This window comes from Salvia miltiorrhiza, chromosome 7 (assembly GCF_028751815.1).
Source record: "Salvia miltiorrhiza cultivar Shanhuang (shh) chromosome 7, IMPLAD_Smil_shh, whole genome shotgun sequence".
Lineage (NCBI taxonomy): Eukaryota > Viridiplantae > Streptophyta > Magnoliopsida > Lamiales > Lamiaceae > Salvia > Salvia miltiorrhiza.
The window spans coordinates 48,504,400-48,525,692 of NC_080393.1; the positions used below are offsets into that span (position 1 = coordinate 48,504,400).

The 21,293-nt window shown below is 38.0% G+C and overlaps 1 protein-coding gene across 1 annotated transcript; it reads right to left on the bottom strand.

Annotated features, from left to right (window-relative positions):
• Positions 1-109: 109 nt before the first annotated feature.
• On the bottom strand, positions 110-965 carry LOC130994588 (phospholipase A1-IIdelta-like; the record flags this gene model as incomplete). The annotated part of the gene is made up of 1 exon (XM_057919635.1): positions 110-965. A coding segment is annotated over one exon (633 nt), but the record flags the coding sequence as incomplete, so codon positions are not given.
• Between the last annotated feature and the right edge of the window lie 20,328 nt (positions 966-21,293).

The window sequence follows — 21,293 nt, forward strand, 5'->3', positions numbered from 1 at the left end:
AGATTGAAATATTTATAAATTAAAATATTTTCACCTTAGTGTCAGTTTATATTTGTGATTAATCTCATCTTTCGCCTTTGAGTTTGTTTAGTGTCATATAATAAAATAAAGAGTAAATATATAAAACTGTCCACTTTCATATTGTAAAGATAAAAAATGTCCACTAAGATAAAAATAATAAAAACTGTCCACTTTGTGATTGAAATGACCGAAATGCCCCTCAGCCTAAAATAGCCCATTTCATCTCCTCTCCCTCTTTCTCTCTATCTCTCCTCTTTCTCTCTCTAGGCCTGCGAATTTGGGGATCAATAGCACGGCGGCGGTGGCGCCGTTCAGGGCGTGCTTCGGTGTCGGGGGATGTCGGGGACGACGTTCTCGACGAGGTCGAACGCCGAGAGCACGGCCAGCGCCGCGCCCAGGTTGTGCCCCGCCACCACTATGCTGAGGTCTTCATCTTTGTATTGATCCCGAAGTTGGAGAATCTGGGCGCCGAGCTGGTCGCGGGCGCTGAGCTTTCCGAATTGGGAATTAGGGTTTGAGGAGGTGTAGATTCTGATCCAGCCGTCCATGATATTGCCGGGGGCGCCGGGGGTGATGGCGGACGCGGAGACGGGCGCGATGTGCGCGTCGTCGAGCCACTCGAGGGTGGACTCGGTGCCGCGCCAGGCGACGTAGATCTCGCGGCCGCGGCCGGGGATGGTGGAGGTGGATGTGGCGACGTAGCCGATGAAGTTGGTCTCGATGTCGGGGGAGATGTCGAGGGTGGCGGTGGCGTAGAGGAAGGAGGAGATCTGGTAGGCGGAGGCGGAGGGGAACTTGACCTTGCGGAAGAAGGTTTTCTCGCCGTAGCGGCTGCTGCCGACGTAGGGGGAGTTTTCGTCCCTGACGTAGGCGTCGCAGTGGAGGAGGAAGCGGCGGAGGGAGAGGTCTAAGGGGTCAAGTAGGCCTTCCCAGTTGTTGCTGCCGAGGAGTTATTTTAGATGATTATTGTGTAGGGGTTTTTGAGCATGAGTTAGATGCTTATTTGTGTATAGTACACAAATAAGGTTTGATAAGTTGTCATATTGAAACCTCTGAGTTTTGATGTTCGTAGATTTCATAGTTTTATGCGTGTACTCTTGCGCTGAATTTCTGGTGAAATTGGCTCAATCTGTTGTGAATATCTTTGTCTTGAGAAGTTGACATGGATAATTTAGTCGAACTCAATTTGAAGTTTTTAGGTTCTTATGAGAATTTTTAGCTTTGATCTTAATGTGTGGTTTTTTATTTTGATTGTGAAACTGAAACATTTTGATTAATGTTCTTGAATTCACGACCAAATTTATGAATTTACAACTTAATTTTTTTATATTCACAATCAGATTTATGAATTCACAACTTAATGTCTTTAAATTCACAACTAGCTCGATGAATTCACAACTTAATATTCTTGAATTCACAACAAGCTCGATGAATTCACAACTTAATATTCTTGAATTCACAACCAGATCTATTAATTCACAACTTAATATTTTTGAATTTACAACCAAATCTATAAATTCACAATCAAAATAAATTACAGTTTTAATTGTGAATTCAAACTTTAAAAACTCAAATTCACAACTACTTGAATTCACAACCAAAATAAATTCTAGTTGTGAATTAAATTCGACTGATTGTGAATTCACAACCAACATAAATCTGGTTGTGAATTCGTTTGTTGTGAATTCACAACCAAAAAATTCTAGTTGTGAATTAAATTTTGGTTGTGAATTCGACTTGTTGTGAATTAAATTTTGACTGTGAATTCGACTAGTTGTGAATTCACAAACAAAAAATTCTGATTGTGAATTCGACTGGTTGTGAATTCTCAATTCACAACCAGTGTGAATTCACAATCAAAAAATTTTGGTTGTGAATTCACACTGGTTGTGAATTGCGGGATTTTTTAAAGGGGTGATGTAAAGTGGACATTTTTTTAAATTTTAATGTGGAAGGGTATTTTGGTAACAGTGGCCATTTTTTAATATTTTTATCTTAGTGGACTTTTTTTATCTTTACAATATGAAAGTGGTCATTTTAAAAATCCACTCTAAAATAAATATAGTTGAAATTAATAATCGCATAATCAACATTTATAATAAAATTAAATTGTTTCAAAGTCTATAAAAGAAATAATAGTTGCCAGTATGATATATATATATATATATATATATATATATATATATATATATATATAACATAAATGTGTGTAAGTAAATTCAATTATAAATGGCATAATTGAAATTTAGAAGAAAAAAAAATACATAATCCATGCTAATGAAAACTATCTTAAATTTTTAGTTAAAAGTTTACTATTGTTGTGAATGTAGTTAAACATTTTTAATTCCTTCCTCTTTTTCCTTTATTTTAAGAAAACCTAACTCAATAATCTTATATCCAACTAATTGAAAATTACGTTATTTTTAAAATTATAAATTACAATCCATACACACATACTTTATCAAACTCTCATCCAATTAATTGATTTATAAATCTTTCTTAAAATTATATACAAAAAAAATGTGTGCACGTATTTTTTCAGTACTTTTACCTAAGTAATTGGTTATTAAATTTTACTCTACATAAAAATAGAAAAGTGAATATTTTCTTACAAAAAATATGGATCATGTAGAAAAATATCTATTAATATATTAATTAAAAAATAATATTGCCAATTATTATATAATATGGGCTGGAATGTTTTTGAAAACGACGAGGAGTGTTCATATTTTTATTTTTATTTTATTATTCTTGACACAAAACACAATTTTATTGTTTTTATGTGGTTTCATCTTGGATAATATAAGCATCTTAAATCAAAGATCATGGAAAGCCATTTAATTCTGTATATGAATTTGAAATAAATAAATAAATAAATAAATAAATAATTATTTTAATCAATTAAATAACTTTTATTTTTTATTTATATCTTTCTTTTCTAAAAATCAAACATTTTTTTTCTTATTTTATCTTTTTATTTTTCTTTTTTCTTTTTTACATTTTTTTGATTTATTACATTATGAATTTCTATCTATTTTATGTATAAAAATTGTTAATATAACAAATAACATTACTATGTAGAGACATCAAATTATATATAGTTCATTGTATGAAGGAAATTACAAAATGATGTATGTAAATATTCTATAAATAATAATATTAGTGTTGAATCTGTTGATCATCTTCATCATCTCTCAATTATTACAATTTATTATAATTTGTCTTTCGATATTATTCTTTTTGTTTATAATTAGCTTATAGATTAACACTTTGTGTATATAAACAATTCTATATTATTTATACTTAGTAAAAAAGAAATGAAAAAAAAATGAACAGAAAAATAAAAGAATATGAAAATGATATACTCCATTCATCCTATAAAAACATGCATAGTATGAGACGTCACATGTTTTAAGAAATCATGCAAAGTATAGTGTAAGTGGAGAAAGGGTCCCACATTGATTATGATATATATAGGGATAATTATTACTCCATCCATCCCTGAAATAAGTTCATCTTTTTCCTTTTTGGGACGTCCACCAAATAAGTTCTTATTTCTTTCTTTCCATTTTTGGACAACTATCCCACCACTAATAATACTTTATTTATTCTTACTTTTCACTTTTTCATCACTCTCAATACTAATTATAACATTTTTTCACATTTTCACCACTCCCAATACTACGTATAACACATTTTTCTCCACTATCAATACACTTTACCACTTTTCCTTAAAACATGTGCCGTCCCCAAAGAGGAAATTATTTCAGGGACGGAGGGAATACTATAAATGGAGTATGCATGTTTTTATGGGACGGGGAAAAAAGAAAAACTATGCATGCTTTTTATGGGACGAAGGGAGTAGCATTTTTATATTTTAATTATGTTTTGCTATTTTATTTTTCAAGTCATTTCAATTTTAAATAATCTCAAGACAATTGTTTTGTTTTTTGAGAATTACAAGAGATATCTAATACTCCCTCCGTCCCATTAAAGTTGGCCACATTTTCTTTTTGGGTGTCCCACTAAAGTTGGCCACTTTCCAAAAATGGAAATATTTATTTTAGTTAACTACAATTAATTCACTTAATTAAAATTTGCTAATTAAATCTAAACCCTCTTTATTTAAAAACACACACACAAAACACACACGCACACAGCAACCCCCCTTCCCCAGCGCCCCACCCCCTTCTCTCTTCTTCTCCGGCGGCCGACCTCGTCGCCGGCGGCCGCCCCGTCCCCTAACCTCCCTCTCACTCTCCCTTGCCTCTGCTCTCTCAGGATCTGGCCCTCCACCGCCTCCCTCCACCTAGCGCCACTCCACACCTCCATTTCTTCCACCTGCGCCGCCTTCCTCCACCTCCTCGCCTTCCTTCACCCGTCTCCTCCTCCGCCTCCCTCCACCTAGCGCCGCTCCACAGCCTCCATTTGGGGCTAGGGCTTTGCCTCTCCACCTCTCCGATTTGGGTCTAAGGCTTTGCCTTCGCCGCCGATTTGGGCTAGGGCTTTGCCGCTCCGCCTTTCCAGTCGGCTACATCTGCGATTTGGGGCTAGGGATTTGCCGCCGCCGATTTGGGCGAGCGGCTGAAAATCGAAGCCTGGGTCCGCTGATTTAGGGGTGAGCGATGGAGTGTCGATTGGGTTATCTCTTTCTCCCTCACTGCGCGAATAGGTTGAAGAATTAAGGGGCTACCGGCGTCGGCGTCGCCGTCTCCCTCTCCTCTGCTCAATTTCTCTATCTCTTTCTCCCTCACTGCGTGAATAGGTTGAAGAATTAAGGGGCTGCCGGCGTCGGCGTCGCCGTCTCCCTCTCCTCTGCTCAATGTTTTTTCAAGAATTTGGTTTGATTTTTTGGTGAAAATTGGATTGATTTTTTGGAATAGAAAATGGTTTGAATTGATTTTTTGGTTTGACAGCCAATTTCTTGGTTTGGATGTTGACAGTCGTCGCCGGAGCTGACAGCACCGGCACCAGTGCCGGCGCTGGCTTGAAAAATGGAACAGAAACACTTGGAAGAAAAATATGGACCACAATTAATTAATTCTTTAATTTTGATGGACTATACTTAATTAAAACATACTTAAAATATAACAATCTTTTTCTTAATCTCCGTGCCGAAAAGAATGTAGACGACTTTAATGGGACGGAGGGAGTATATAATTAAATAAGCAACTCGCACGCAGGCGGAACCATTAGCCACACAAAGGTAAGAACTTGAACTCAATACCTCTTACAAAAGAGAGATAACACTACCTACACAAAAGTGAAAAAAACTACCTGCACGCAGGCGGGATTGAACCCAAGACCTTTTACAAATGAGTGTCTTTGGGTGCCTCGACTTTTGCAATTATATATATGTATATATATACAGGGGAGCACTATAGTAAAAATACATTTTATTGTATAAAATAGGAACCATTTTCAGCCCTTGATTCATCACCTTGTTGGATGAATTCATGTTCCTGAGTTCGAATCTCATAAGTAGCAAAAAAAATATTTTTCGCAATTCATACCTTTATATAGTGAATTCATATGTGTTCTACATAAAATTCATACATTTTTATTGGTTTGTAATTTTTATTTTAAGAGTTGTTTTTACTGTAGCCCTTCCCTATATATAATTTAAAAAATAAAAAAAATGGGTTAAAATTAATTGGAATTGTAGAATTGTCTATTTTCTATAAAATTTGTCATAATTGGTATATATTATTCTTTCTTGTGGCTAATCTTAACTTTTTTCTAAGTAAAATGATTATTTAGAGGTATTAACACAAAAGGATTATAGTTACTTAAAATTATGTATTAATCATATGCTTTTATTAATTTTATTTCTTATCTATTATAGTTAATTTTATTTATTATAACTATGGTTTATTTGATAAATATAATAATAATATAAATTGCATACATTAAATAAAAATTTTAAAAAAAAATTGTGGGCTAAAATGTAATTTAAAGAAATATAAATGAAAGAGTTTAGTGCCCCAAATTACCAACAAAGTAAAACTGTGTAACGTAAAGAGTAATGTTGGAATGAATGTTATCAACAGAATGTTAATAACATTGTAACCAACATGCAGCGGAAAAGAATAACACACAGGAATATTTTTTCACGGATTATAAATAACACGTGAGTGCCTCAAGGCTAAATTCACTATGTTGAAACAACAATACAAAGTACAGATTTGGATCTCTTGGAGATCTATCTTTACAGATTTTCTGCCTAAGATAAACCAACCTATCTACTTTCTATACTACGATGTTGATACAACATAGAACCCAAATCAGCCGAATAACAAAAGTTAATCGGACAAAGCAAACAACCCGCTACGCTCCAATGGCCTTGCACTTCAAATCTTGCTCTCGACGTCCCGTCGATACAAAGATAGACTTTACAGATTGGCTGCCTAAGTCTACTTCGTCAAAGCAATGGCCTTGAAGAACCGGTGTCACGTTTGCAGCAGAAAAAATGACGAGTTGGTTGTGAGTGAATGTTAAGTCGCTAATTTTGCACTTTCAAAAACGTAAGAAATAATGAAGCTTCTTGCTGCTTTTATAGGTCTTCATGTCGTGGTTAGTTTCATCCACTTCCCACTTCCAGAACCTTCCTATAACCGCTGCAATCCATCTTCAAAAACTGCTAGTCAACCAGTCTGGAATGTTGGTTGAAAGATCATGGCTCCTTAAAAGTAGAAACTAACACCCCACTACTTTGGACCACGAATAACCGTCTTTCCACTTATTGAAAACGTGGTCAACAAGCATAAGCCTTTATTTCACAACTAAAGAATAATAAAACGTGAAAGGAAGGTAAAGATTAAATATATACAATTATCAATGGAGAGTCAAAGTATGGAGTCAATGCAGACTCTAGAATGTTGGTTGAAACCCAGAAATGTTGACACCATGAATGTTATCAACATTCCACCCAATATTGAACACACGTATGTTATCAACATTGGTCCCAACATTGTCGGAGTCAACATTGACTCTAACAATAAAGATAATTGAAAACATATGAAATTTGTATAATAAGGAATATATGGAGTATTTTTAAAATGATGGATTATAATTGCAAATAAAATATACAAATTCCTTTAATTATTAATGAAGGTACATACACCAAATAATAATGTGTGTTTTGAGAAAATAGTGTTTTTTGAGGGTTTCGAGAAAGTAGTAATGTAAATCAAAATTCATTTAGTTAATCAATATGTGAATTATTTTTGTACAAGATATCTAATGTTTCATCTTCACTTACTTATAATAATATTAGTAAAATAAACAATTACGTGCAAATATATAAACCACATAAATAAAAAATAAAATTATTTGAAGAGCAAACTTATAATTTGAATTAATTTAAAAGGGTGTGTGTTGGGAATGGATCCAACAATCACGAAATAGGACGTCAGGTATGTCCTGATCGGCGGGCACTAGCAACCTGAAACCACAAACACGTTACAGCCCTTCTAGGAGCACCAGTGGGGGTGTCGATGGAAGGGCCTCCGACGCTCAAGTCAGTCAGACAATTCGAATTAATTGATAGAAACAATTAATGTAATGCGTAAAGATAATTGAACAGTAAAGTAAATGGGAGATAGTGAATCTCTTCGGTCGGACTGGTCTGTCTGACTGGTCAGAGCAAGCCTCAATCCAGAACGTGAGAGCGTGGAGGCATAGAGATCGAGCAAATGAAGAGAGTTGAGAACGTGAGTAGGTGGAGTAGCTGAGAGTATGAATGAATGGATGAGTCTATTGACCTAGTTGATGTTTATTTATACTGTAGTAGTCTGACGGCGAGGGTTTAGCTGACACATCTCCTTAAACCCTAGTCATTCTGATATTCGTGGGATTGACATTCATCCTCTCTTCCTCCCCAAGTCTTTGCCCTTTCTAGGGTTTGAGTTGCTGGGCCTGGATGACTAAGCGTATGGGTTGGATTACTTAATTCAGTTCGTGGACTAAACTAAATTTTTGGGCCGCAAATATTAATTCAAATAGGTCATACAAAATTTGTCCACTACAGTTTGTCCCCCACTCTCTAGCTAGAATTTTTCTTTTTCAACTAGAGAGTATGGTTGATAATCCAAAGCATATTAGTCTTGATACTGATAGGATTAATTAGTCTTAATACTGATAGGATTAACAATTTCGTATCGTGCATGTGTGTACGATATTCAGTATGAAGTCGAAAAAATCATCAACCCAAAATATTAATGGAATGAGTCGAGTTTTGAAATTAATAAAAGTCTCTACACATATTTGACAAATATGAGTAGCATATTAATCATCTAAAATTGAGATTAATTAATGCTCAAATTGTGTAGGCAATGTGCATCTATGCTTCACGAAAGTATTGTTGTGATTAAATATTCCCTCTCCAATGATATATATATATATATATATATATATATATAGGGGGCCGCTTCAATGAGACCCCCTAATTTTAGTAAGATCTAAGGCACGATCTGGTGCGTTTATTTTATCAATCCTATGGCTGATATTGTATTTGGAGGATGATTTTTTTTCGCAGGGTTCGAATCTTGGAGGGAGCATAATATTTTAAATTTTGTTATTCATCAGTATATACTGCATTGTTCATCAATATATACGGCCCTGTTCATCAGTATATATGTCTTACTCATTACGATTTTTTTAAATTTTATTTTTCATCAGTATATACATATTGTTCATTAGTATTATATGTCTTATTCATTGTACTCATATTACTCGAAAAATAGGGGGTCTCACTGGAGCGCGCCCCTATATATATATATAGGGAAAGATTCAATAGAGACCATCATCTACACAAAGAATAGAGACCAAATCTTGTTCATTGATCTTACATGATCGGACGAATCAGATTCATCCATTTACATTCATATTAGATGTGGCGCAAGGTTATAATTGTCATTCCATAATAATCATAACCGCATGATCCCTTAATTAACATCAATCAAATCTTATTTAATTTTAGAAACTTAACATTTCTGATACGCTAGTTACGATAATATACAGAAGGTTTTCATTCAATTATTTATGTTCATGATCAACTATTGATTTTTATTATTATTTGGGTTTGAAATCTGGACGTCCTCTCCTCCGCTGCCGCCGTCCTCTCCTCTCCCACCGCCACCTCAGATCTCTCCAGCGACCTTGCCGCCCTCCGGTCGACGGTGGGGGGGCACACCCTCTTCTGGAACACAACCGCTAGCAACTCCTGCAACTGCACGACTCAGTAGCAACATTGATTTCTCGACTTAGCAACCGGCCGACTTACGGCCTTCGTTTCTCGTTCTCCCTACGATGAAAAAGGACCGAGAAACCACCGTCATGTAGCCTGATCTACCTCGCACAAGGACAACCAAGCCGTAGACCTTCACGGCTAAACACCATCGCGAAACGACGATCGGAAAACCCCTCGGCGAACAGCTTTTATTCTTGCTGACATAGACGTAGGTGAGTCGAAGCCTTTGTTTCGATGAATTCCTGTTTCTCAAAAATCTTGGGAATTTTGTGGAGTATAGATAGGATTGTGGTGAATATTCATGCAAATTTACAAGTCATTTGAATTTCATTTACTACCCTTTTAAAATTCAAGACTTTCACTGCCAGTTTCTGTTGAAACTTTCGTATGGCAGACACTTAAGTAATCTCTTTCAGTAACCATTTGTTGAGATTTACTTCTCAACTTTCTATGGCGTGAAGATATATGTGTTAGATATACACATATAAAATTTGAGGTAATTTCGACAACATTTACTATTTTTCAAAAATCCGAACTTCAGGTTGCCTGAAACTACCAAATCTGGTAGACAGTGGGAAAATGGCCATATCTCTTAAACTACTTGGGAGTTTTTCAACATACGTTTTTTTAAATTAAACTAGATTCAAAGAGGTTTCTATTGATATAAAATTCGAGTCCACGTAAGTTCTGAGTAAAAGCAGTAAGAGATGGTTTGTTCGTATAAAAAACAAATGAACATACTAATGTTCGTATAAAAATAAATTAACATACTAATGTTCATTGATATGTTCGTTGAAATAGATCAGGTCCCTGGGAAGAGAGGAAGGTCGTGGTGGCTGAGTTCGAGAGGGAGAGAGATCTGAATGTGGGTATGTGAGAGGGAGATGGTATGTTCGTATAAAAAATAAATGAACGTACTAATGTTCGTCCATATGTTCGTATAAAAACAAATGAACATACTAATGTTCATTGATATGTTCGTTGAAATAGAAAATGAACATACAAATGAACATACTAAGGAAACCTACATTATTGATCCATCCTGTCGGATTTAATCCCATCAAAATAGAAAATGAGTAATTCACGGGATTTGCTGAACATACCAAATTCGTTGAAATGGAGTATTACTTATTTGTCCTTCAGCGGCCAAATATAAGCAATTTAACAACATTTAATTACACGAAAATTAATATTATGGAATTATATTGACCCTTGATTCAGATTGATCCAATGATCATGATATGATATGATCATGAAATTAAATTAACTATATAAATTCAAATTAACACATGCAAATTTAATTTAATTAATTTCCTTATTTTAAAACAATTGAAATTAGATTTGATATTAAATTTTCTGGCAATAAGATTTGGCAGATATGATGTTTTGGCGGCTGCCAAACACTATTTTTCTTCCTCGGTATATGTAATTTATCATTATCCATTATTTCATGGATTTGGCAAATAGTATAGACAGCTTCTTTATTTTTTTTTTGCCAACATGATTTCTTTTCGGCAATCATATAGTTAAATATAAATATATATTTATACTTATAACTATGGGAAAATTTTATTTTCTATGTATGATATTTTCTATTTTATTTTATAGAAAATTTTCGGCAATCATATAGAAAATTTTATTTTCTGTTTGATATTTCTATTTTATTTTATTTTCTCTGGCATTGAAATTTGCAATATTTCAAATCAATGGTCGGCCAGCCTGCCAAGCATGATTATTTTTTGTCTAGGAATACGTAATTCCACATTTCCCTATTGGTTCGGCAAAGAGATTTGGCATTCCCTTTTCAGGTTTCGGCAATCACTTTTGTTAATTATGTTTAACAGTTATTTTTAATTCGGCATATTATAAATAAAATTCAATATGTATTTTAAAATTTTATTTTCTGTAAATCCTTATTTTAGATAATTTTTTGAATGTTAAATTAATATGTGAATATTTTTATACCAATAATTGTACTATGTCTTAAAAAAAACTAAAATTAAGTATATTTTTTTTAATGGAATAATAGCAGTTGTTTTTTAAGGGGAGACGAACGATTTATTTTGTTTTGACTTTTTCTTTCCCGCTCCTTCTTCAGTCATTTCACTTTCTTGTTCTTCCTCTTCGGTTCGTTTTTTATTTTCTTCACTTTCCCCTCTCCACAAAATCTGTAAATCGTTGTTTCGTTCATTTTGCCATTCGATTTTGTTCATTCGCCGCACTTTCGGTTGTGTTCGATGTTAGGTCCGGGGGGTCTCGAATAGGTGTATGGGGGGGGAAATACACCTATAGGCTATTTTTATGACTATCTACTGACCTCAATCAGAGGGATCTCAGTCAGAGATTGAAACGAAACTTTGCACGCAAACAAGGACTCCTGTTTTTACTAAAAACAGTTTTGACCAACAGGGTTGACGACTGATACTGAAAGCTCTTCAGTAATGAGTTATCAGTTAAGTTGCTGGAACTTAACTGATCCAAGTAAGGGCTTCAGTCGTGTTTGCTAAGATAGAGATGATGTCACTCTTCCTTACTATCAGAGGATAGTTCAGTCAGATTGATATCATACGCAGCGGAAATTAAACTTAGTTTCGCAATAGCCTCGGTGGAGCAAGTTGTTGGATTAAGGTTTCTCTTTGCTGTTAGTCAGTGTTCAATTTTATCAAATGAAATAGCACAAGTAAGAATGTAAAACTGAAAGCTGTAAATAACACAGAGACTTTTACGTGGTTCGGAAAAACCCTTTCCTACATCCACGGCTGGTTGATCAGACCAACAATCCACTCCGCAAGTGCTTGCCTGGTGCACTGCAAACCGTACCCGTGTGCTTGCCTGGTGCACACAACCGTAAACTGAAGATAACCCCTCTTCAGCACCCACACACCTCGCGTAGGATTTCCCTGCTAAGCACACCTCGTGCTCAGACTTTTCACTCAGAGTTCAGAGTACCTTCCTGAACTCCGAATCACTCAAACACTCTTATGGGGGAGAGGTTTAAACGAGTGCCAACTATACTTACAAAGAACAAGTTCTTTGAAGCAAGTTTGACCTTTGGCTTCTGGGTAAACAGATGTTTGCCTAAGGTCTAAGAGAATATGTGTAATCAGCAGTGACTGATTTTGGCTTTGGAATTCTCTTCTTCGATTCAAGCTTTGGGGAGGTTAAGCTTTAGGCTGAGTAGCAATTTCGGCAGAGCTTCAGCTTATGTCGTTGAATCGGTGAAGGTTGAAGTGATCCTCGAGCGCTATTTGTAGGAGAACTCTTGAATAGATCCGTTGGCGTAGATCGTCCTCAAGATTTCTTCCGTTGGAGAGCAATTCGAATTTGGGCTGAGGCTTCAATCTTCGAGATTCCTTGTCTGGGTGGAAACGGCTCTCTTTGATGGACATGAGATGTGACGTCTCTGAAAAGTAACCACCAGATAGGAATGACCTCTGCAGAGATAAGGATATCCTGAGATCTCTGTATTTAATGCGGCTGTACTTTGTGAGTACGTGGCTTCCTCTGAACGTTGGAAGATCAGTCCTAGGAGGAATGTTCAACTGATACTTGACTTTAGTATCAGTCCATTGCGCGCATTAAGTAATCAGTCTTCAACTGATACTTCAACTGATACTTCAGTTGGTAACTGCAGTCTTCAGTCTTCAGTCTTCGTTCTTCAGTCTTCAGTCTTCAGTCTTCGACACCGCAACTAAACTAGAAACGAACTCTAACACTTGAGTTCAAAATGATTCTAGTCTATTACAAATAAGTCCTATGAATTTTGGTATCATCAAAACAAGGGTTAGGATATTCCACAAGGTTCCCAACAATTTTCCCCTTTTTGATGATGCCAAAACCACACAGCAGATCTAGACAGCAAAAAGACTGAACTCACAGTACAAGTTCTAAACAAGGGGTGAAAGCAGTTCCCCCTTAACAATAGATCCTAATAACTTGTACTTAGGGCAAGAACGAAAACAGTTCTAAAAACAGAACTAAAAGAAGACAGAAAAACCATAATCAGAGCCTGGACAAAGAGTCATTGTCTTCAGGTTGAGATCAATAAGAAGTTGTTCTTTTTATTTAAGAAGAGACTGATAAATCATCAGTCTGAATTACATCTTGAAAACAGAAAAAGAACATTACAGAGGATAACCAACTGACTCAAGGTTTCTGATTGTAGAGTTTGAAGACTGCTTCCCATACCTTTCTGGCATTATCGGAGTCTGGATGAAAGTTCCAAATCCTGCAAATGGTTCTGACTTCTTTCTTGATCTTTTCTCTGTCGACTCCATTCCTGAACCTTGGTGGAGTCACTACTTTCTTCTGAGGGTCAGGTATGCCTTGTCCATATTCCTTCTGAGCTTCCAACATTTGACGAACAGGCTCTCGTTCTTGCAAATGCATCAGGAAGTACTTCCAGGCTTCATACCTGCGCTCCTTGTCGCCTTGGATACTAGCAAACACCATCCATCTGGTGTAGCGTTCCTTGAGTTGTTCCCACCAATCATTCAACTCTGACGGTATCCATTTATCTGGTCGCTCAAACTTTTCCATATGAGATACAATCAATCCATTCTTGAGATAATGTTCAAGCTTTTGACTTTCCTTTAGAGTTGAAATGAAGTCGACAGTTTTCTTCTTCTTCAATTCTGCTTCACTTGAAGAGCTTTCTCTGCTTCTCTTCCTGCTGGCTTCAACTGAGGCGAAAGTGGGGGCAACCCTTGCAGTGATTTCTTCAGCCCTATTTTCCATCCTGTTGAAAACAGATGGGAGCATTTCCGCTTCTCTTTGCATACGCCTCAATATATCCTCTTCTCCCTTTTTGGCATCAGCTGGAGGAAGTCGGCTTTGTAACTCTTGAAGATCATTGAGCATCTTCTGAACGAGAGTAGAGTCAGGAGATTCTTTGGTTTGTTGAAGTTGCCTTTCCACCTTTGCCAGTCGGTCCATGATAGGCTGTACTGTTGTTGCAATGAGTTCCCTGACCTCGGTTCTCGGCATGAACGTCTGTAGGAACTCAAGTTCCAATTCCTGGATCTTTGTAGTTAGACCAACGTACTGTGTCTTCCTTTCAATCTCTGATTCGAGAAAGAGGGTGTGCAGTTCCGTGTGATCCTTCCGAATTTTGGGGATACCAGTCTTTGGATCAAGCATTTCAATCTTATAATCAATCAGAGCCTTTTTCTGTGCCTTTATCCGCTGTTTGATCCTGTCAATCAAGCCGACATGATAGACCATGTCTGCTGTTGCCTGTTTCTCGACTTCTTTGAGCTTCTTCATGAACTTTTTACCATAGATTTTCTGTAGTTCTAGCTCGTGCTTGAGTGAGTCGATTTCAAACCGTTGATCAGCAAGCTGATTCAGCAGTGCATCCATTGGTCTTTCTTCATCATCAGAGATCCGTAATAGATGTCTGCGCGGCCGATTATGTTTCCAGACGGTGAGGCGCTCATCAGTTTCTGCATCCGAATCAAATAGAACAGGTCCTTCTGCGCGAGGAAGCTCGACGTGTTCTATTGGAACATCTGATTCGTCAGGATAATTCTGCTCTTGCTGACGCTCTTCATTAGTTTTGGATGTGGAGGCCTCGGCTTGATTGGTTGAGGCAGGGCGATCTGTTCTTTCTTCAACAGATTGTGGAACTGCTTGCTCTTGACTGATATCGTGGCCTTCAGGTGGAATAGCAGCAACTTCAGAGATACTCGTCCATTTTGCTTCAGCAGAATTTGTTGGAGGCGTAGATGGCAAATCCGGTTGACTGATCGAATCAGTCATTGGTTGTTCAGCAGCAGCAGGATCAGCAATTGATTATGCTGGTTGATCAGTGTCACCAACTGGAGAGCTGAGAACAACAGTTACTTGTTCTATTGTGAGAGGCTCTTCAGTCGTCTTTGGCGTTTCAACATCAGCGTTGATTGACATGTATAAGTAATTCATGGCAAATCTATCAAAGTCATGAATTACATCCCAAATACTTTCAATATGAAAGAGGCTAATTAGAGAAGCCTCTTCCATTTCGAACGAATCTTCGGCTTCAGGGCTGTGAAGACTGCTGATTCTTGGGCATGGCGCCGTTTTCAGGAATGTATACGTCAGAAGTCTATGAAGGTTCCGGTAGACTTTTGATGACGTATCAACATCACCAACTATACGTCGGAGGTGATCTGCAGCATTTTGTTGAGCTTCGGTCTGAAGTTCAACCGCTTCCTTAGTTCTTTTTGAATGAAGGATGGGGGTTGAAACTGGGACAGTTTTCAAAACTGCTTTACCTTTGGATTTTGGAGAGAGTTTCCAAGGCATCTCAGTAGGTCTTTTGGAGGGTCTTTTAGGGAGATTGGTACGGGCTCGGCGTGGCACATTTGTGCGAGCAGGATAATTTGATGGCGATGAATCTGGTGTATCATCAGAGTCAGAAGATGGAGGAGAAGAGATGTCAATTACCTTTGCCTTCGAGGAAGGTTTGGGATCTCTTCTGGCCAGTTTGAATAGACGCAGGCTGTCTGTGAATTCGATCATCTTAGGCCATTGCACATATTTGTGCTTCTTTGTCCCCTCGATGATGATTTGGGATACGCTGTTCCCCTGTCGGACCATCGTTGCAGGCCTTGTGTTGTGAGCTTCATTGTAAAGAAGCTTCAGGTAAGCTTCTTCCCAGTTGTAGCATTCCTTCTTCATAAGAGCAGCCATGACATTCTTCTGCGGTTGAGAGGCTTTGTCGGGAGTCCCTGTAGCACCTATCCAGCACTTCTGGATAATTTTGCCCAACATGGCAAACTCTGGATAGAGATGAGAAAGAGTGACTTGACTCTCCGTTGATTCTGATTTATCCTTCAGTGCAGTCTTGAGAGTTTCATTTGCTTCATCATCAGTCAATGAGGAGAGGAGATATCCGTTGTTTGGGAGATTGAACAATTCCCTGACAATCTCAGAGACGTTGAGAGTCTCTTTTCTGCAGTTTGCTCCGTTGATGATACTGACTTTAGAGATTAATTCTTCGGAATCGTTGAACTTGAGATTCCTGTAGAATTCTCTGACAGCGTCCTCGAGTAGATACTTTGGTTCACTGGTGATGAATTTCATCCAACCGTTCTGGTGAAGAATTCCTGATACCTTTGAGTATTCCGGCTTTTCTTCAAAGGATTCCGTGTGCACTGTCTGCTCATATCTAACATCTTTCTCTCTTGGGGCTTCCTTCTCGTTGTCAGTTTTCTTTATGGTAGTTTTAGCCATTTCGAATGAGAAATCTGTTGAAGAGAAATTGCAGGAAGAGATCTCACAGTAGAGTGCTGTGGATTTGAATGTTAGAGAGAGAGTGCAAAAGTGATGGAGAATGAGGAATGGCAGTAATGGAGAAAGTGTGATCGTGGGAGATAAACAGTTTCCTAGGGCAATTGAAAAGACGTGGGCGGTTTGAAATCTGCGCGCCAACTCAATTATAATAATTTTTGACGTCCGTAATAAATGCCCGTCAGACAAATGCCTAGAAAGATGAGATATGAACTGATATAGAATATTTGTCATAATCTCTTGCCGTAAATAGGCGTCGTGTAGTGCATGCAATGCTTTGAAAAGATATGCGTAAAGAGAGATTTTGGAAATTGAAAGACTAAAGTAGAACGCAATTTCACCAGTTAATCATAATCACACCTAGGTCCTATTTTTCATTGCAAGTCCAAGTAAAAACGAATACGAACAAGTTCCCAACAATAAGTAAGGACAACAGTCAAGTACTGGAAAAAGCTTAAACAGAGTTCCCCCTAAATTAGATAACCCAAAATCATCAAGTGTAAATAGGCAAAAGGGACAAAGACTGGATAAACATGAATCTCCATGAACTCAGTAAAGAACAATATTAATCAAAGGTGCGGAAGAACATAACAAGGAAGAGCTAACTAAGACAATCTAAGAACATCGTATACAAAATAATGAGTTTCTGTTTAGATGACATTCCTTGTTCTTTCTTAGTCCTTAGTTGATGCGGAGTTGTTTGCTTGGCTTCCTTGGAGGGCTTCCTTTTGGTTCTTCAGTCAGCTTCCATTTTCCTTTTCTGTCCTCTTCTCGTTTGTCCTTGTCATCAGACTCAGGGACCTCACTGAATTTATTCTGGATTTCCAGTTGCTGTTGAATGTGAGTGACTGTTGATTCAAGAATTGCAATCTTGACTCTCAGCTCATATGAAACTTCTTCTTGAATGAGCAGCCTCTCTTCCAGCATCTGAACTCTTTCATCAGTGGTAGTTTCAGTAGGCTCTGGTTCTTCAGCTGGCGTCCCTTCTTCTGTTGCTTTGGCTGGAGCAGTCTGGTGCGGTGGAGATTCATGGTGGACTTCGAAGTCCTCAGCATTATCGTCTTTGAGAAGACCTCTGGAAGTGAGGTACAGTCTGAAGTTGGGTGCCCAGTCATGGATGCCATCCCAAACATTTATGACTCTGAACTTCTCAAAGATTCTATTCTCCAAGGCTTCCATTTCTCTTTCAGTTAGAACTTCATCAATCTCCTTGTATTGAGATTTGGGTAGGGTTTTGACGAAGATAAAGAAGAAATAGCTGACAAGAGCTTGGAACTCTTCAGGATTCAGGGAGGCTAAGACAGTGGGAAAAAGGGTTGTGACACAGTGTTCGGACAGTTGTGTCACGAAGTTTTTGAGAAGGGCAATTTGATTGACAAAGTTTGAGGATGAGGATGCGGCATTGACGTCAGTGACTTCATCAAACTCTCCCTTCTTGTTGAACCCTTCAAGACAGTAATGGAAGAAGCCTCTGAGAGGAAGTTCTTCAGAATCAGTTTCTCTGTCATTGGTTGCTTGTGTCTCCTCTGTTGTTTGATTTCCTGCATCTGCTGGAGGGACAGACGGAGCCTGTTGTTGAGGAGTTTCCGTACTTGGCATTGGAACTTCTTCAGAAGATTTTGGTGCATCTTCTTCATGTTCCTCATTGTGAGATTTCTGAGGAGTGTCCAGCGAGATCTTGACTGGAAACGATACGCTGTCGAACTTTCTTTTGGTTGAGCCTCGAGTCTTGTATCGTGGCTCAGAAGTGAGGAGAGGAATTTCAGTCGAGATACTGATATTCCCTCTGAGTGAATTTTTCTATTTTTCAAACAGATGGATGGTGGAAGACACTTGAGTAGTGTTCTTCCAGAAACAAGGTGTCTCCTTAGCACTATGAAGAATGAGTGCAGAAACTCTGGTTCCTTGACGCAGATGCCTGGTGGAGTGGGATTCATTCTTCTCTTCAGCGAGAATCTGAATGTAGGCCTTCTCCCAGTTGAATGGGCATTTCTGCATCAGGGCGATCAACACTAATTTGTGTGGTCTAGAGAGTGACCTGGGGATCTAAGAGTGCCAAACCAGCATTTCTTGATCATTTTGGCAATGGGTCTGAGATGAAGCTGAATTCTTGAAATGCTTAGAACATTGGTGATGATGCGATCGGTAGAGGCATTGCTTGTCAGAGCTTCTCTCATGTGCTCTGTGGCTTCTTCATCAGTGAAGAATGGAGCTGGTCCATTAGTTGGGAGATTGAACGTTTCTCTCACTGCTTTAGATATGTTGATGGACATCTTGGTTGACTCTGAAAAGCTTTCATTCGTGAAAACAGAAATCTCTATTTTGAGTTCACCAGTCGATTCATCTGCTTCGATGTTGTCGTAGAATTCTCGGATGATCGACTCGTCGAGAAGAAACCTAGGTGAGCATTGGACGAACTTCATCCATCCATGTCGTTTTAAGATCTCGTTGATCTTGTTGAAATCAGCAAATAGTTGGAGTGACTCCAATGTAGCAATAGATTCGTAACAAACAACTTGTTCCGATACTGATTTTCCCATTTAAATCTTTGAGAGGTTTTCTGCAAAAGTCTGATGATCGATTCTCACAGAGATAGAACTGTGGATTCTTACTGTTAGTCTTGCAGAAAAAGGTATTCTCAAGAAAATTTGGTGCACAAAGATTTCTCTGAGATTGAGTAAATCTTTAGTCGAAGATGAAACGTTTTTGAAGAGAGTGTGAAAGATCGTGCAAAAGGCGATTTCAATAATCGTTTGAAATCCGTGCAAATGGAGTCGTGCCACGTGGATCACTCCGCTTGTTAGTAAAAAGGGCGGGTTCGTGTGATCGTGTGACAACCATTTTAAAATAAATGTGCACGTGTCTATTTCATAGAATAAAGATGGTAATCATATAGACACGTCAGACTAAGCACAATGCAGTCGAAAAATGATTAAGAAAAGCAGTCATAGATACAAATGAAATTGTTGAGAGAAGCTTACACAGTGATTATCACTAATTTCGTCATTGTTTGAAGTGTAAGTTCCCCCTGAGTTTTATGACTGATTCTCCTTTGATTTCGAGTCCGTTGGCTGTTGCTGCACACTCCTTTCACGTTCCATCTTTCTTCTGTGCTATAGTGATTCCTCATGAATCACTCTTTCAAAAACTTCTGACGCCATTTTGAATTCTATCTCTGCTTCCTTGAGACGTAGTAGAAGTTCTTGTTTCTGAGACTGAAGGAGTTTCAGTCCGTTGATCAGTCTGCGCTCCTTTACTTCTCTTTTGTCAGATTCGTCTTCATCTGAAATGAAGTGGCGCATGACGATCCTTCGAGCATCTTGCACACGATCAGTCTCTTTAATGATCTGTTTGTGCTCCCTAAGGAGATATTCAAATCTCGTTCTTAGGTGTTGATACTCTAGTCGAGTTTGATCATATCTGCTCGTTGCTTCTGATTGTGAGTGGGTTGGACTCTGGTTTTCTTCTGGAAAAATGATCCTTTCTTCTTCATCAGAATCCAATGATCCCATCTCAAGTCCATTGATTCCTCGAAAGTATGTATAAATATAATCGCTGGAGGAATCTTTCTTGTTCCTGTACATTGTTAGAGAAAGAAAAGAGAAGCACACAGGAAACAGGAAACGAGCACAGAGCAAGCAATCTCAAGAGTAATCTTGAGAAAAGATTTTTGATTAAAAACAACAATTCCCCCAAAAGGATCTAGTTCAATTAGAACCTAGTCAGAGACAGATAGTTCTTGCGAACAACCCGCTCTGATACCAATTGTTAGGTCCGGGGGGTCTCGAATAAGTGTATGGGGGGGGAATACACCTATAGGCTATTTTTATGACTATCTACTGACCTCAATTAGAGGGATCTCAGTCAGAGATTGAAACGAAACTTTGCACGCAAACAAGGACTCCTGTTTTTACTGAAAACAGTTTTGACCAACAGGGTTGACGACTGATACTGAAAGCTCTTCAGTAATGAGTTATCAGTTAAGTTGCTGGAATTTAACTGATCCAAGTAAGGGCTTCAGTCGTGTTTTCTAAGATAGAGATGATATCACTCTTCCTTACTATCAGAGGATAGTTCAGTCAGATTGATATCATACGCAGCGGAAATTAAACTTAGTTTCACAATAGCCTCGGTGGAGCAAGTTGTTGGATTAAGGTTTCTCTTTGCTGTTAGTCAGTGTTCAGTTTTATCAAATGAAATAGCACAAGTAAGAATGTAAAACTGAAAGCTGTAAATAACAAAGAGACTTTTACGTGGTTCGGAAAAACCCTTTCCTACATCCACGGCTGGTTGATCAAACCAACAATCCACTCCGCAAGTGCTTGCCTGGTGCACTACAAACCGTACCCGTGTGCTTGCCTGGTGCACACAACCGTAAACTGAAGATAACCCCTCTTCAGCACCCACACACCTCGCGTAGGATTTCCCTGCTAAGCACACCTCGTGCTCAGACTTTTCACTCAGAGTTCAGAGTACCTTCCTGAACTCCGAATAACTCAAACACTCTTATGGGGGAGAGGTTTAAACGAGTGCCAACTATACTTACAAAGAACAAGTTCTTTGAAGCAAGTTTGACCTTTGGCTTCTGGGTAAACAGATATATGCCTAAGGTCTAAGAGAATGTATGTAATCAGTAGTGACTGATTTTGGCTTTGGAATTCTCTTCTTCGATTCAAGCTTTGGGCGGTTAAGCTTTAGGCTGAGTAGCAATTTCGGCAGAGCTTCAGCTTATGTCGTTGAATCGGTGAAG